Genomic DNA, 16,155 nt, shown 5'->3' with positions numbered 1-16,155 from the left:
CGGTACGGCCGCACACTCCCCTGACAGGAGTGGTTACCGCTCATGTCCAGAGAGTGTCAGTCTGTTCGGAGAGATGCCCATGCAAGACTGAACGAGTCACACGTAAGTGGAACTCTGGCCTTAGTGTCAGCCTGCATCTCACTCTGTATAGCTGCTGCTGTACAGAGTGATGTAGCAGAGTTGGCATTGCTCATTGCTCTCTCTGCTTCTCACACTGTATAGACTGTCTATACAGAGTGATGAAGCAGATGTGACATTGCTGTACCTGTGAACTACGGATTTTTTATAATAAAGATGGAGTCTCTAAATGTAATTTTTTTGTTTTATTTCTAATAAAAAAATGTTCTCTGTGTTGTGTTTTTCATTTGCTGTTTTCTAGAAATTCATGGTGGCCATGTCTAATTTGGCGTGACACCATGAATTTTGAGTTTAGTATTATTTCAGAATACAAAGCTGGTATTAACCCCTTTATTACCCAGTAAGCCACCTGGCAACAGGGCCACTGGTTGAGCTGGGCAATGGCGCTAAGAAACAATGTGCCATTTCCAGGGGCGGCTGCGGTTTGCTGAGAATCCCAGTCCTGGGATCCTTTGGAGGCAATCACTGCCTTAAGTCTGGAACCCATGGACATCACCAAACGCTGGGTTTCCTCCTTCTTAATGCTTTGCCAGGCCTTTACAGCCGCAGCCTTCAGGTCTTGCTTGTTTGTGGGTCTTTCCGTCTTAAGTCTGGATTTGAGCAAGTGAAATGCATGCTCAATTGGGTTAAGATCTGGTGATTGACTTGGCCATTGCAGAATGTTCCACTTTTTTGCACTCATGAACTCCTGGGTAGCTTTGGCTGTATGCTTGGGGTCATTGTCCATCTGTACTATGAAGCGCCGTCCGATCAACTTTGCGGCATTTGGCTGAATCTGGGCTGAAAGTATATCCCGGTACACTTCAGAATTCATCCGGCTACTCTTGTCTGCTGTTATGTCATCAATAAACACAAGTGACCCAGTGCCATTGAAAGCCATGCATGCCCATGCCATCACGTTGCCTCCACCATGTTTTACAGAGGATGTGGTGTGCCTTGGATCATGTGCCGTTCCCTTTCTTCTCCAAACTTTTTTCTTCCCATCATTCTGGTACAGGTTGATCTTGGTCTCATCTGTCCATAGAATACTTTTCCAGAACTGAGCTGGCTTCATGAGGTGTTTTTCAGCAAATTTAACTCTGGCTTGTCTATTTTTGGAATTGATGAATGGTTTGCATCTAGATGTGAACCCTTTGTATTTACTTTCATGGAGTCTTCTCTTTACTGTTGACTTAGAGACAGATACACCTACTTTACTGAGAGTGTTCTGGACTTCAGTTGATGTTGTGAATGGGTTATTCTTCACCAAAGAAAGTATGCGGCGATCATCCACCACTGTTGTCATTCGTGGACGCCCAGGCCTTTTTGAGTTCCCAAGCTCACCAGTAAATTCCTTTTTTCTCAGAATGTACCCGACTGTTGATTTTGCTACTCCAAGCATGTCTGCTATCTCTCTGATGGATTTTTTCTTTTTTTTCAGCCTCAGGATGTTCTGCTTCACCTCAATTGAGAGTTCCTTAGACCGCATGTTGTCTGGTCACAGCAACATCTTCCAAATGCAAAACCACACACCTGTAATCAACCCCAGACCTTTTAACTACTTCATTGATTACAGGTTAACGAGGGAGACGCCTTCAGAGTTAATTGCAGCCCTTACAGTCCCTTGTCCAATTACTTTTGGTCCCTTGAAAAAGAGGAGGCTATGCATTACAGAGCTATGATTCCTAAACCCTTTCTCCGATTTGGATGTGAAAACTCTCATATTGCAGCTGGGAGTGTGCACTTTCAGCCCATATTATATATATATAATTGTATTTCTGAACATGTTTTTGTAAACAGCTAAAATAACAAAACTTGTGTCACTGTCCAAATATTTCTGGACCTAACTGTACATGATAATGTTATAGAAAAATAGTTTTAGTTTCAAACAATTTTATTAATTTTCAACCATGCAAGTAATGCAAATAATATATTCCCCTACTCGGGGATTATCATGAATAATAGCACTTATTAGAAGGGAACAGGAAGCTAATCCCAATTATGAACCAATAGTAGGAAAAGGAGGAAGACAAAAACAAAAGGGGTATAAAGAAAGGAAAAAGAGACAGAGGCAGAAACTATAGGAAAGAGGGGGGAAGGGTAGGAGGGGGGGTTGGCAAGCATCTATTCCATTTCATCAAGTGTGCCTCCAGGTGATATAGGGATTGTTCATGGTTATAAGTGCAATACTTGAGATAGGTCATTGCTCAGATCATGATTAAAGTCCACCCAGGGGGTCCATATAGCATAAAGGTTTTCCAAGCTGCATCTATACATTCATAGAGCATTATCATATCAAGTCTATCTTTTACCTCCTGGCTTGATAGGTGGGAGATTTTTCATTTGGAGGCGAGGTGAATTTTTGCTGACATAGTGATATAACATAAGAGACAAAATGATATGTTGGGTAGTCCCACTGACTTATTCCTTACCAATAGAGTGGATGGGCAAAAGGAGATATTGCTTGGTAGTGTATGGTGAATGAGCTGCTTAATATTATTCCCAAAGTCGCGGGCTCTGGGACAGTCTCACCATATATGTTTTGTATCTCTAATCGCGTTGCAACCCCTGAAGCACTGAGACATGTGGGTATAGAAGCTTGAGTCTAGCTGGGACATAGTATGCCCTATGAAATAGAATCACTGTGGTTTCTGTGAGGGAAGATTAATGGCTTTCCTTTGTGGAAAAATAGTTTTAGCCTGGAAAAACTTGATCATTCTCAAGCGGTACTGTAGGCAAAAAATATTTTAATTTAAAATATAATTTATATAAAATAAAAAAATATAATTAAAAACAAGTTTTAAGCACATGTTTGCATTGGATAGCTGCATCCAACATAGAAGTATTGCCATTTACTACCACAATAATGAACGCTTTGTGCCAAGACCTTGGTCTATTGATTCATTGATGATTATGTTATTTTCCATCTGTACAGGGTCAGGGTGTAAAGTTTTTTTGCCCTTGCTATAATCAAATAAGAGAAAAGTAGAAAAACTATGGAACTTCCTGATGTATATAAAAGAAATACTGCTTGAAATTTCTATTGCTGGTAATACATGCGTTGTAGAGAAGGTATAAGTGGCATATTTCCATAATGTATTAAATCATAATAGCTACTATACAATTTGATAGAGACATAAGGAAGTCAGATATATTCATATTGAGCTTTCACAGACATAATTATAGTATACACGTACAAGTTCAGCACACATATATTGTAAGTGTACAGATCTTAGTAGGATATTGTAGCAGAGATAGAGCTTAGCTCACTTTAGTCAAGGGAACTGACAACATGGCTTCTGTCTAGCACAATTTCCTAATGCTTATTCACATACATAGATTATTTTGAAGCCCCACTAAAAGTCCTCATGGATGCAAAGCTATATTAAATTACAACTTTCACGAGGCCAGAGACAGTGAGTCTAGAGAAAATGAACACTTGAAGGTTACAAAATGTCATACAAGAGGCTGAGAAGCTAGCTGTTCAATTAGCTGTCACAAATGTGAAGACTGCTCTCCTCCTCAAATCTTCTACTGAAACTCTAGCATTAAAAGACAATTAAATCCCCTTTAAATTTTTGCACCAGATTTCAGCACCAAATTTTCACTTCCTGGCAGAAAATTGCACTAAAACAATGTCAAACTCATTTTTGTGCATTTTGTTTGCAAAGAGATGCAGATTTTGTGTTGAACTTTTTACACCATATTCCTGCACCCAATCTACTGTACATCTCCTGGCAAAAAAATTGCTTCACTATCGCATCAAAACCCCATGATGTTTTGATCTGTTTTTTTTCCCCAGGAGGTGTAGATTGTGTACAGGAAAATGGTGTAGAAATTTCAGCACCAAATCTACATCTCTTGGTAAAAAACCTCAATTTTCTGCCAGGAGATGCAGGTCTGGTGAGGTCACCATTTGAGGTTACTCAGTTCAATGAGGTTACCTGAGGTCAGGTTCCTTGCAATCACAGGTGGAGGACCATGGGAACCTCCATCTGTAACCACAAATAACCACTGTCACCACTCATCGCGCAGCTCAGTCATTTTCTGTCTGAATCTCACGTCACATTCTGTGCCCGTGCCCTGTCACTTCAGATGTAGCAGAGCTGGAATCATCGTGGGACCTCACGTGGATTATGTCGACTCTGGGTGTTTTAAGGGTTAATAAAGGGTTGAACGAAAGGATTGAAAGGATTTTTTCAGTGTTTGTGTTTATTTCTTTTCACTTACAGATTAGTAATGGGGGTCTCATAGATACCTCCCATTACTAATCTAGGGATTAGTGTTATTAAATCCTTATTACCCCTATTGCCAGAATTAACTAACTATACATGAGGGATAATGAGTAGTCCTGGAAGTATCGTTACAGGTAAATATCAAGTGTTTACTCCAATCCTCTAATCCCTTCTACCACCATTTTTAAGCTCCTCATTTGGGTCCCAATAGACTTATATGGGGACTGGTGTCCAGCCAGATATCCGGAATCAAATCTGGGTCTGAATCAGGTTTTTCTTTTAAATCCGATTGGACCCGTTGATCCTGGGTATATGTGAGTCTGCCCATCACTAATCTAAACTAAAAGCCAAAAACAAAATCAAAATTGGCAATTATCAATTTCTTACCAGTTTCTGCTTTTTTAGCTTGCTTTTTTTTCCTTCCTTCCTTCCTTCCTTCCTTCCTTCCTTCCTTCCTTCCTTCCTTTATTACTGTGGGGTGGGCTAAATCCCCATCTTGAAAAAGGCCAGCTAGGAGGGCCAGCTAAGAGGGACGGAGACCTATGACGATTGGACATAAGTTGTGACTTCTCAAACCTAAATGTTTTCTAAAGTAACTAAAAAACAATTTTTATTATCATAAACGTCCTCTTGAAAGGAGTCCCTGACCTCCAAAATGCATTTTGAATGGGGATTGCAGCATTACAGGGGACTTAGCACCTAGAAATATCATACTAGGGGTGTACAGGTTACTGGTGCAGTGTCTGAGGAAAAAAAACTGTTAATTTCTATGCAATTCATACTTTGATTCAGGTTACCTGACCAGTTTCTAATTTTGCCTCAATGGCAAACAAGCACATGTGGGTTGTGGACAAAGAAGACATAAAAGTCATGGGGATATGAATTGTTACAGTATTAATGTCTGGGAAATATAGCAATGTCTGATATTAACAGCATTAATGTCCTGGAGAAATTCTTTAGAAAAATCTATAACAAGTTCTGTAGAGTGAAGAAATGCTGCTTTAATACAAATGTAGCCAATAAACACTACGTTATTCATTACAGCTGCTGGCTGAATACTGCAATTACAGATACTTTCCATGTAATCAGGGTGATGCTAGTTTACTTTCCATAGATTTTCACCTTTATTAAGACTAAGCAGTTTCTTGAAGAAAATAGGGATAATTGTAACACTATATACAATTTAGAGTAAGTTAATAAAAATCACGTTCTGCTTATTTAAAGCTGTTTCTAATAGGAAAGACACTGACTTAGACAAGATTAATAGCACAACAGCAGTGTTAAAACAAAAAAAAATACTGATTATATAAAAAGATTACAGACAATGGAACATAAGTTTCATATAGATGACTCTTTCTAGAGCAAAGGAGATCCATTGTGAAGCTGTATACAGTGTCAGACTCTAGAACTAGAGATGGGCAAATATATTTGAGTGGAGTTAAATTTTACTCAAATTTTACAAAAACCCATATTCTCTAGAATACAGATTTTTTGTAATTCACTCCGAGAAAAATTAAAAAAAATGGCAGGCAGCTGCATCTGCCATTTTGATAAATTGTAATGGGTGGAAAAAGGGTAAACCACCCCCATAATAATCCCCTCACCACTCACCTGTCATGGCAAACTCTTAGGCCCTAAGTTCCCATTGCCTCCCAGTCCCTAGGGCCTTTATTTCCCCAGTTGCACAATATTTTTTTAATTTTAAAACAGAACTCAAGGGCACAAGTAGGCCTCGGAGGGCATAGGCAGAAACCCTGCTTTAGAGTAAAAACACTGGTGCGTTTCTGTGGAACGAAGAGGCCCCAAAGACAGTAGTCCCTGGAGGCAGAGGGGTTGCCAGGACAAGTGAGTGATGAGCACTGGGGTTTTTTTTGCTTTGTGTGTTTACATGTTAGAGTTATAATGTTCTGAGGTCGAGAGAGACCTCAAAGCCTAATAGAGAACATTGAATTCACAGAAAATAACTTAAATGTAAATAGAATTTCCTGGTAATATCCACATAATTTGCTGAATTTCAATTTTGGCAGATCTGCTCATGTCTATCTAGAGGCCACCACAGGTCCACGTTACAGCCATTTTTTTATCTTTTACATTTTCTGTTAAACAAGTAATTTTTTATAAAAAAATGTTTACAGGGGAGAGCGAGTAATCACGTATCAGTTGGCTGCATGAGGGAGGAGGGATAAATTAAAAGGTCTCTGTAAGGGCCTGGGCGGGGCAGAGTCGTCTTTTGTAAGCTGCAGAGCAGGAAGCTGAGAGGAGTTCAGACCTGTGTGGAGCGATAACACAGGTCTGTGGGCCCACCTGAAATAGCAGGGCGATGTATAGTAAGACCGTCTTCTATGGCAACCGGTACCTGTGTGACGTGGTATCCTATGGACTGTGTATAGCCTGGCTGTATCCCGGAGGACGTTTACCTGTTCAGCGATGGCGTTTGTCACCCTGGGGGACCCCCACCCCGCTCTTATATATATATATATATATATATATATATATATAGTCAAGAAACTGACCAATATGTACATGGTATATTTAATTTTAATTGAATTTGACAATGAGTATGTTAACCATACAATAGATTGAATTACCTGCTGTTTTAGAGAATAGACTGGGAAATAAATGCCTAATTTGGAAAACTTAAGACAAAGAAATTGCAAATTTCTTATTCCATAGAGAACAAGCTTTCTCATATTTTAAAATATTGTCATTTTTAAGAGCATGATTGTGCTTATATACGATATGTGTTGCTACTAGTTCAATTATATTTTCGATAGGAGGAGTGTCTTTACATCTCCAGAATGTAGCTATTAAATGGTTAGTTATAGTTAGGATATGGAAACAATGTATTAGTGCTCTTTTAACAGTTTATCAATGCCCAAGGAAAGAATCACTAGGGAAGAGGAGAGTGAAATTTGGTTACCTATTACTTTGTTAATGAGGTATTCAACTTTTTTCCAAATTAAATTGACACTACTGCAATCCCAGAACAAGTGTCTTAATGGCCTTTTGTGTCCACATCCTCTCCAACAAAGGGGAGATTTGGATGAAGAGATTTGTTTAATCTTTGAGGTACGAGATACCATCTAGTAAGTAAATTATATTAAATTTCATATAGAGTGACGAAAGTGTTTTATATGATTATACAACACCTGGAAAAAATTATGGAATCACCTGGCTCAGAAGATGTTCATTCAGTTGTTTACTTTTGTTTAGAAAAAGCAGATCACAGACATGGCACAAAACTAAAGTCATTTCAAATGGCAAATTTCTGGCTTTAAGAAACACTAAAAAAAATTATAAAAACTTAATGTGCTAGCCAGTAACGGTTACTTTTCAAGACCAAACAGGGGAAAAATTATGGAATCACTCAATTATGAGGAAAAAATTATGGAATCATGAAAAATAAACAAAAGGACACTCCAATACATCACTAGTGTTTTGTTGCACCACCTCTGGCTTTTATAACAACTTGCAGTCTCTGAGCCATGGAGTTAATGAGTGACAAACAGTCCTCTTCATCAATCTGGCTCCAACAAAGACCCCCCCTGGAGAATCATACTTACTAGACCCGGGCATCTGCATTGCTCTCAGGTCCCCTGCTTCCGGACGGCATTCATACACACATCAGATCACACACACAATCACACATCATATCACACACCAAATCGTGCCACCACAGGTTTTTGCATGCATTCCACCGCGGGTCCTCAAGCATAATTCTCCACTGCACTATGTCACAGGTTCCCTTACCGGCCGGAAGCAATAGGTATCACTAGATGTTGTGTGTTTGTGTGTGATCTGATGTGTGATTGTGTGTGTGATTTGATGTGTGTGCATTCCACTACATGTCCTCAATGCGTTCCACTACAGTTCCTCCTGTCTGGGGTCTGGTGAGTATGATTGCGGGGTCTTCTGTCTTCTTTCTTCTCTCTTTTGGGGTTGTCTGATTTCTATAATGAAGTGTCCTGCAGTAGTCTTTAACTTTTTCAGCTGTATGGACACCTAATTATTAAACCAACTAGGGCTTATTTTTGGTCTTATATTGAAGCTTACACCAAAAAGGCCGAAAACCCCTGCAAGGGCTTATTTTCGGAGTAGGGCTTATTTTTGGGGAAATGTGGCATCCAATGAAAGCTCTGTTTAAGGGATCAGAGATCTTAAATTATAGAAAAAAATGTTCAGAACTCCCAGGCCCCCATTTTTTAAAGTGTTTTATAAGTGACACAAGGGATATTTTTCCCCACGCGATAACTGAGCTTGGAACTTAGAAAACCATTCCTTAATAATTAGAAGAAAAATCACTCTGAAAATGTATAGTAATTTGGGCAGAACAAACATTTTATAGGTTAGGATTCTTCCCAACCATGAGCGTTTGTGTTTAGATATTCTCAATAAATTTTCTTGTATAGTCCTCAGGGGGCTCTCTAGGTTAACATCTATTACTTAGTGCAGATCTTTTGTAATTTAGATAACCAAATATGGACAGTTTGCCCCTCCTATTTGTATTCAAACTTTTTTTGAATGATTTGTTTTAGGTTGTTAGCTTGTAGTAGGTTTGTCACTGAGAGAATAACATCATCAGCGAATAAACTGATTTTATCATTTCAAATTTTAGTAGGCGCCCCATTAATAATGCTATTATTCCTTATTCTTTCAGTAAACGGCTCCATAATTAGAGCACAGAGAATAGGGGATAATGGACAGCCTTGTGTCGTGCTGTTAGAAATTTTCAAAGCTATCAGATGCGTGATTGTTGGAAACCACTCTAGCAGATGGATTATTATATTGAGCCAATATTCCCTTTAGTATTATATTATAGAAATGTTATCAGCAGCCTCCCCCAACATGTTTCACCACAATGGCGTCATCAGGGGGCAAAGGCTAATGCTGACTTACTATGTACAAGTCAGCATTAGCCTTGGTATTAGGCTATGTTCACACAGTGCATCTTAAGAAAGATGCAGCATTTTTGGCCCCAAAAAACGCACCTGTGGCAAAAACGCATAAAAAAACGCATGCATTTTTACTTCATTTCGCCAAATGCATTTTTAGATCTATGGACTAGAAGGGCTCAAAAATGCTGGAAAAACCCAAAAAGATTTGACATGCTGCATCTTGGGTACATCTTCAAAAATGCAGCCAAGATTCAGACAAAAAAAGATGCCCAGTGTGGACAGCAAAATAGAAATCTCATAGACTTTGCTGGGGGAAGGAAATGCATGGATTTAGGTGCTTATTTATGACCTCAAAAATGCACCAAAAACGAAATAAAATATGCAGTGTGTGAACATAACCTTAGATACTATGATTGCGCAGACTGTGTAGTCTAAAGGCGTTTCACATGATCGCACCCGCCCCCGCTAACAATCGCACCTACCTATCGCACATCGCTGCCCGTGGCAGACAAAATCGCTAGGACACTTCACACATACTTACCTTCCTAACGACGTTGCTGTGGGCGGAGAACAACCTCTTTTTTAAGGGGGAGGTCCGTGCGCCGTCACAGCGACGTCACACAGCGGCCCGCCAATAGAAGTGGAGGGGCGGAGGATCAACTGCATTAACGACACTCCCACCTCATTGCCAGAGGACGCAGGTACGTTGTTGTTCGTCGTTCCAGGGGTGTCACACATAGTGATGTTTGCTGCCTCAGGAATGACCAACAACCTGCGTCCAGCACCAGCAACGATATTTGGGAAATGAACGACGTGTCAACGTTCAATGATTAGGTGAGTATTTTTGATAGTTAGCGGACGCTCGTAGGTGTCACACGCAACAACTTCACTAACGAGGCCGGATGTGCGTCACGAATTCCGTGACCCCAACGATATCTCGTTAGCGATGTCGTTGTGTGTAAAGTGACCTTAAGTCTGCTGTGTCTAAGAATAAAACTATGCACACAGCATTTTTTCAGGCAGATTCCACTGAAAAGAAGCACTCTAAAACTGCTGCTTAAAATGAACATAATGTACAACAATATAAAAACATGTTTCCAAACATCAAGAGCTTAAAAGAAGTGACATGCTCATTCTTCCGGCAGTTTCTACTACACTTGACAGTACGGAGGAAAAACCGCTGCAAGAATGATGACAAATCTGCTACTTAAGCCATTTCAGGTAAACAACCACAGTTTTCCTGAAGTGTCTAGGAGACATCATGTTCACATAGCCTTAACTCCCTCACCCCTGGCCGAATTTCTGTTTTTCGTTTTTTGACGTTTGGAATTTTTTGCCGCTACAACATTTATCAATCAGATTAATTGATTTTATATTTTGATAGATCGTGAATTTCTGAATATTAAATATATATATTTTTTATTTTTTAACCCTTTAATTTTCAATGGGGGTGATTCAAACTTTTAGGTATTTTTATTTTTTTTAATTTTTTTTAAAACTTTTATTTACATTTTATTTTATTTTTTTAGTCCCCCTAGGGGACTATAAGAATCAGCAGTCTGATCGCTTGTGCATTTCTGTTGATCACAGCTACATAGCTGGGATTACCAGAAATATTCACCTCTTGTTACTGGCAGCACTCGGCCAGATAAAACAGGAAGTGATTTATGATAGCTACAAGAGTCATCACATGACCCTGTGCTACCAAGGCAACCATCAGCTCACAGTGAACACGTCACAGCGCCGCGATGGGGCCCAGGTAGGTGAAGATTTACCACAGCATGTATTTAAATCACGATGTCACATTTTGACATTGTGATTTAAGGGGTTAACAAGAGTGGGTGGATTGCTGACGTGAGGCACACACGTCAGCTGTCCAAATCAGCTGACATGTGCGCAAATCACCTACAGTTGCCCGCAGGAGCCGCAGGTGATTACACTATGACCACTTAGGGCATACCACTATGGCCTGCAGTTGTTAAGGGGTTAATAAATATGCCTCACTGTTGAAGAAAATCCATATACTTATGAAGTTACATATCACAGATATTTGGAAAGGAGGTAGTGATCTTCCCTCACTAAGAGGCCCATGTAAAGCTGCACATCCAGTATGTCCACCCATGATAAGTATGTACCAAATATCCTCATATAGACTAATATCTCAGATTACTGTGTTTTAAACTAGGAGGGTTATGTATCGACGTAAAAGTTACTGCACATCGATGGTGCATTCCAGGGACGTGAATTCCCCGTGGTTTGCTTCTGAAAGCTATCTGTCTATCAAAGCACAGGCTCTATTCTCATCTAAACACCGAATCTCGCTATGAGCTCTAGCTAGAAGTAATTCTATTACAAAGTGCACTCAGTGACAATAATGCTTTTTAATCTGAGGTCTGCATTTCTGTTACAGATTGTTCCTTTTCCTTATAATTCATATTATTTACTCCATCTTTATAAGACCAGAAAATAACAACACTGATTCCAATATACCAATGATAAACAACAAGGTGTAAAATATCAAAATTCTTTCCAAGTAATCACTTTCCAATAATATGTCATATAATATTTATACTAGTACATAATTTCTACTTAAATATATATGCTTAGATTAAGTTATATGTAAAATATTTTTTTATGCCCTGCTGACATAATTCGTGCTTTCATTATTCTAGTTGTGCATAATTGATACCTATACCAAAATGTTCCCACAGCTGTAAACGGCAGATGATGGCTGACTGATACAGCCATCATCTGCAGGGAAAGACAGAGGAAAGCTGCAAGGCTTGAAATGCGAGCCGCGTCAAAGTGAGGAAGGTGGCAAATGACATAAATGTACACCCTGTGTCGGTAAGGTTTTGCCAACAAAGAGAGTTATTAGGTATCAGAAGTTTTAAAATAAAAAATGGAGGCATACTCAGCTACCAGCAGTTAAATCCGAGGTCACTTCAGTCAACTGTACTGGTTGTGAAAGCAATGCCTTTTGAATTCATAGAAAGGCTAGTCAGGTGACTAGAAAAGCATGTCATGAGAAAAATATTGGATGACATACTTTTTTAATAATCTAAATGCTGCAGCTAATAAAAGGCTTCAACAGGGTTAGAATGTCTACACAGAGCTGGCATTGCTTTTGGGGGTAGTTCTGGTCTCTGGTGCTGCCTGTGCCGGAATCACAGGGTTGCTGGTAGTTGAGTATGCCCAGCGTCGGACTGGCTACCGGAGGAATCTCCAGTAATACCATGCCTGGCCGCGGTTACCTGCACTGAACTCTGGAGCTCTCACCTGAGCTCCGGATGCAGCCTGGCCTGTCTACAGCTGTCATGAACTGAACTGTAATCGCCAGGGAATCAATCACTCGGCACTCGCGGTTCAGTCCTGCAAACCCCGAGTTGAGTCTAGGCTGCACTTCGGAGCTCAGGTGAGAGCTCCGGAGTTCAGAACAGGTAACCACGGCCAGGCCTGGTATTACTGGAGATTCTTCCGGTAGCCAGTCCGACAGTGAGTATGCCTCCCTTTTTTTCTTTTAAAGGCCTTTTAGTGATTACAGCTTTTTAAGCCCTGTATTATTATAAAGAATACTAGTTATTTGCATTCAGAAAAATAGTTATGGAAACAGCTACATAATACCTGTGCAAAAAGACAGCTAAGAAAACAAATTTTATACCTGATGAAGAAGTCTCTCCCGTCTCTGTTTGTCGCCATCTCCCATCCATAAGGTGGTCCCTGAGGCAAATTCCAGGTCCCAGTCGGTGGAGGCCACCCTGAAGACTTTGTCCTGTGGCTGCAAAACAAACAACAAATCAACTTCAACTTTTTTAGTTATTTGTACCCACCATGAACCAAAATACCAATCCCATCCTTGCTTATTTATGAAAAATTGTATACTGTTGGACAGTATAATACCAGTTTCGTGACATTAGTAATGCACTAAATTCAGCTGTTAGTCGATTTTAGAAAATATTAAATATCATCTGCTACTTTGGGCAAGTAAAAATTGGAAATATAACATTTTCAATAATGATTATTTAAAATGTAGAATATGAGTTGTATAAACCAAGGAAAACATTGCAAATATAAATGTGACTGGATCTATAGCGAATACTAAAGGTGGAAAATATTTATCACATCACAACTGAATGCTACTTCTTAAACACATAAAAAGCATTAATTTTAGTGTCATGTGTTTTTTTCCTGTACATTTCACACAGCTGTCATATGGATGTCACACACTTATATTTTAACTAGTGATGGGCAAATAGTGAAATATTTGGGATTGATGGAGTGCTGTGCCACCTTGTCCCGCAATTCAGACATCCAGCAATCTGGCAACGCGTTAACCGGTGGTCACATTTGGTACCTTGTGAACCCAGCTGTGAACTCCGGTGACTTTTCAAAGCCGGGTTCCCCACTGCTTTAGTATGTCATAGGAGCTGCAGTAATCATTCACGTTTTCTATCACTGCAGCTTGTGGATGTAGCTAAGCTGAGATCGTCATGGGATGTCATGTGGATTACTTTGGACCTGCAGGGGAGTTTTTGGGATTAATAAATTGGTGAAAGCGGGTGTGGTTTTTTACAATTTAAAATAAAGCATTTTTGTTTTGTTTTATTTTTTCATTTTATTACAGGGATGGTATTGGGGGTGGGTCTCATAGACACCTCTCCATTACCAAACTAGGGCTTGATGGCAACTGGGATTTTAAGAAATCTCAACTTACCTTAGCCCCTAATTGTCACGGCACCAAGACAATCGGAATGAGCCAGATAAAGCACCAGAAAATAGCAGCCCGCTGCTACCCCACATTTGGCACATCCATTAGATGAGCCAATTGTGAGGCAGTTGCAAACTGCTATTTTTAGACTGTGGCGACCCAGTAACCATGGACTTTCCCAGCCTGAGAATAGAAGTCCCCAGCTGTCTCATTTATTTGCACACCTGTTATCACAAGTAGGTGGGGGGCTGTACATCATTTTTTTTTTCAGTGCACCTGCCAAATCATAGTACTGTCAGTAACAAAGATGGCTACAGCATTACTGTGACTGGCTGTCAATCCCTAGTGGCTAAAAATCAGGCACCAAACACGGGGAGGGTATTTGAAATTCACGAGGCGAATACCAAAATACTCAACGAGTAACAAATATCCCGAATACCTTAACATTCATGTGAGTAACGATTAGTGCAGTATATATTCACTCATCACTTATTTTAACATATACTCTTAATTACATTCTCTATAATATTTGCATTTTTTGTAGTAACAAATAAAAAAATAGGACTAACGTTATCCAGTATATATTCTCAAGACATTTCAAATACTGCCCAAAAAGTCAGTCATTCAGTAATTTAAATAATGAGATCTATGGGTAAAGCAGACCTAATAACAAATCTGTAATTATTGATATGGAAACATATTTTGCTGTTATTTCCACATAAGTGCATACATTTTTTTACACTGAACAAAAATAAAATTGCAACACACTTGGTTTTGCTCCTATTTTTCATGAGCTGAACTCAAAGATCTATGACTATTTCCATGTACACAAAAGGCTGTTTTCTCTCAAATATTGTTCCCAAATGTGTTTATATCTCTGATACTTAGCTCTTCTCCTTTGCAGAGATAATCCATCCACCTCACAGGTGTGGTATATGAAGATGCTGATTATACAGCATGACTATTGCACAGGTGTGCCTTAGGCCAGTTTCACACATCCTTCTTTTTGCCGGTTTCGCGGATCCGGCGCGCTCCCGTACAGTGAATACAGTACAATGACAGCGCTGTAACTTCCGGGTCACATGCACCGGTCATATGACAGCACGTGACTGGCGCTTGTTGCGCTGTCATTGTACTGTATTCACTGTACGGGAGCGCGCCGGTTCTGAGAAACCGGCAAAAAGAAGGATGTGTGAAACTGGCCTTAGGCTGGCCACAATAAAAGACCACCGTAAAGTTTGCAGTTTTAAAACACACCACAATGTGTTATGTTGCTGGTGTTTGAATGAACTTCCCATTGGCCTGCTAAATGCAGGAATGTCCCCCAGGGCTGTTGTCCATGAAGTGAATGTTCATTTCCCTACCATAAGACATCTTCAAAGATGTTTCAGAGAGTTTGGCATCCCATCCAACCAGCCTTACTACCATAGACAACATGTAACCAGACCAGCCCAGGACCTCAATAATCCAGCATCTTCACCTCCAAGATCGTCTGAGATCAGCCACCCGGATAGCTGCTGCAACGATCAATTTGCATAACCAAAGAATTTCTGCACACAGTCAGAAACTGTCTCAGGGAAGCTCATCTGCTGTTCATCGTCCTCATAAGGGTCTCCACATGACTGCAGTTTGTCGTCGTAACCGACTTGAGTGGGCACTTGGCACATTGGAGAGGTGTTTTCTTCACAGATGATTTCTGGTTTTCACTATACAGGACAGATGGCAGACTCCATGAATGGAATCTTGTGGGTGAGCCGTTTGCTGTTCTCAACATTGTGAATCAAACAGCTGCAACCAATTCCTCTGCCATCAACCTGATCGCAGGCCCACTGTCAGCATCCAGACCCCCTATATTGCCTAAGATTGATGTGACTGTGCTTTCAAATTCGAAACTGTTAACAAGCTGTACACTGGATACTTTACATTCTATCAAAGTGTCATATTTTCATTATTGTCCCATGAAAAGAGATAAAATATTTACAAAAAGTGAGTGGTGTACTCACTTTTGTGATATACTGAATGTTGCCGTGGCATGTATTATCAAACTATTAATGTATATAAATTGCTTAATCTTTCCAATATGTGTCTTTTTCATTCTGCTTGTGAAATATGTCCAAATGACGTGCAGTTAAGTGCAATAGTACCTCAAGTGACTTCCTGGAATGGCAACATAAAGTGAACAATTTGCCAGTAGGGCTTA

General features: G+C 39.8%; 1 protein-coding gene across 2 annotated transcripts in view; it reads right to left on the bottom strand.

Annotated features, from left to right (window-relative positions):
• Window positions 1-16,155, bottom strand: part of FRMPD4 (FERM and PDZ domain containing 4) — a 631,692-nt gene that overhangs the window by 281,241 nt on the left and 334,296 nt on the right. For both annotated transcript variants that reach the window (XM_075336517.1, XM_075336515.1), the window contains exon 3: window positions 12,909-13,025. In XM_075336517.1, the coding sequence (XP_075192632.1) occupies window positions 12,909-13,025 (117 nt within the window). The remainder of the gene's footprint in view (window positions 1-12,908; window positions 13,026-16,155) is intronic.

This window comes from Anomaloglossus baeobatrachus, chromosome 2 (assembly GCF_048569485.1).
Source record: "Anomaloglossus baeobatrachus isolate aAnoBae1 chromosome 2, aAnoBae1.hap1, whole genome shotgun sequence".
In the NCBI taxonomy this organism is placed as follows: Eukaryota; Metazoa; Chordata; class Amphibia; order Anura; family Aromobatidae; genus Anomaloglossus; species Anomaloglossus baeobatrachus.
The sequence above is the reverse complement of the archived record's forward strand: the minus strand, read 5'-3'. Positions and strand labels throughout refer to the sequence as shown.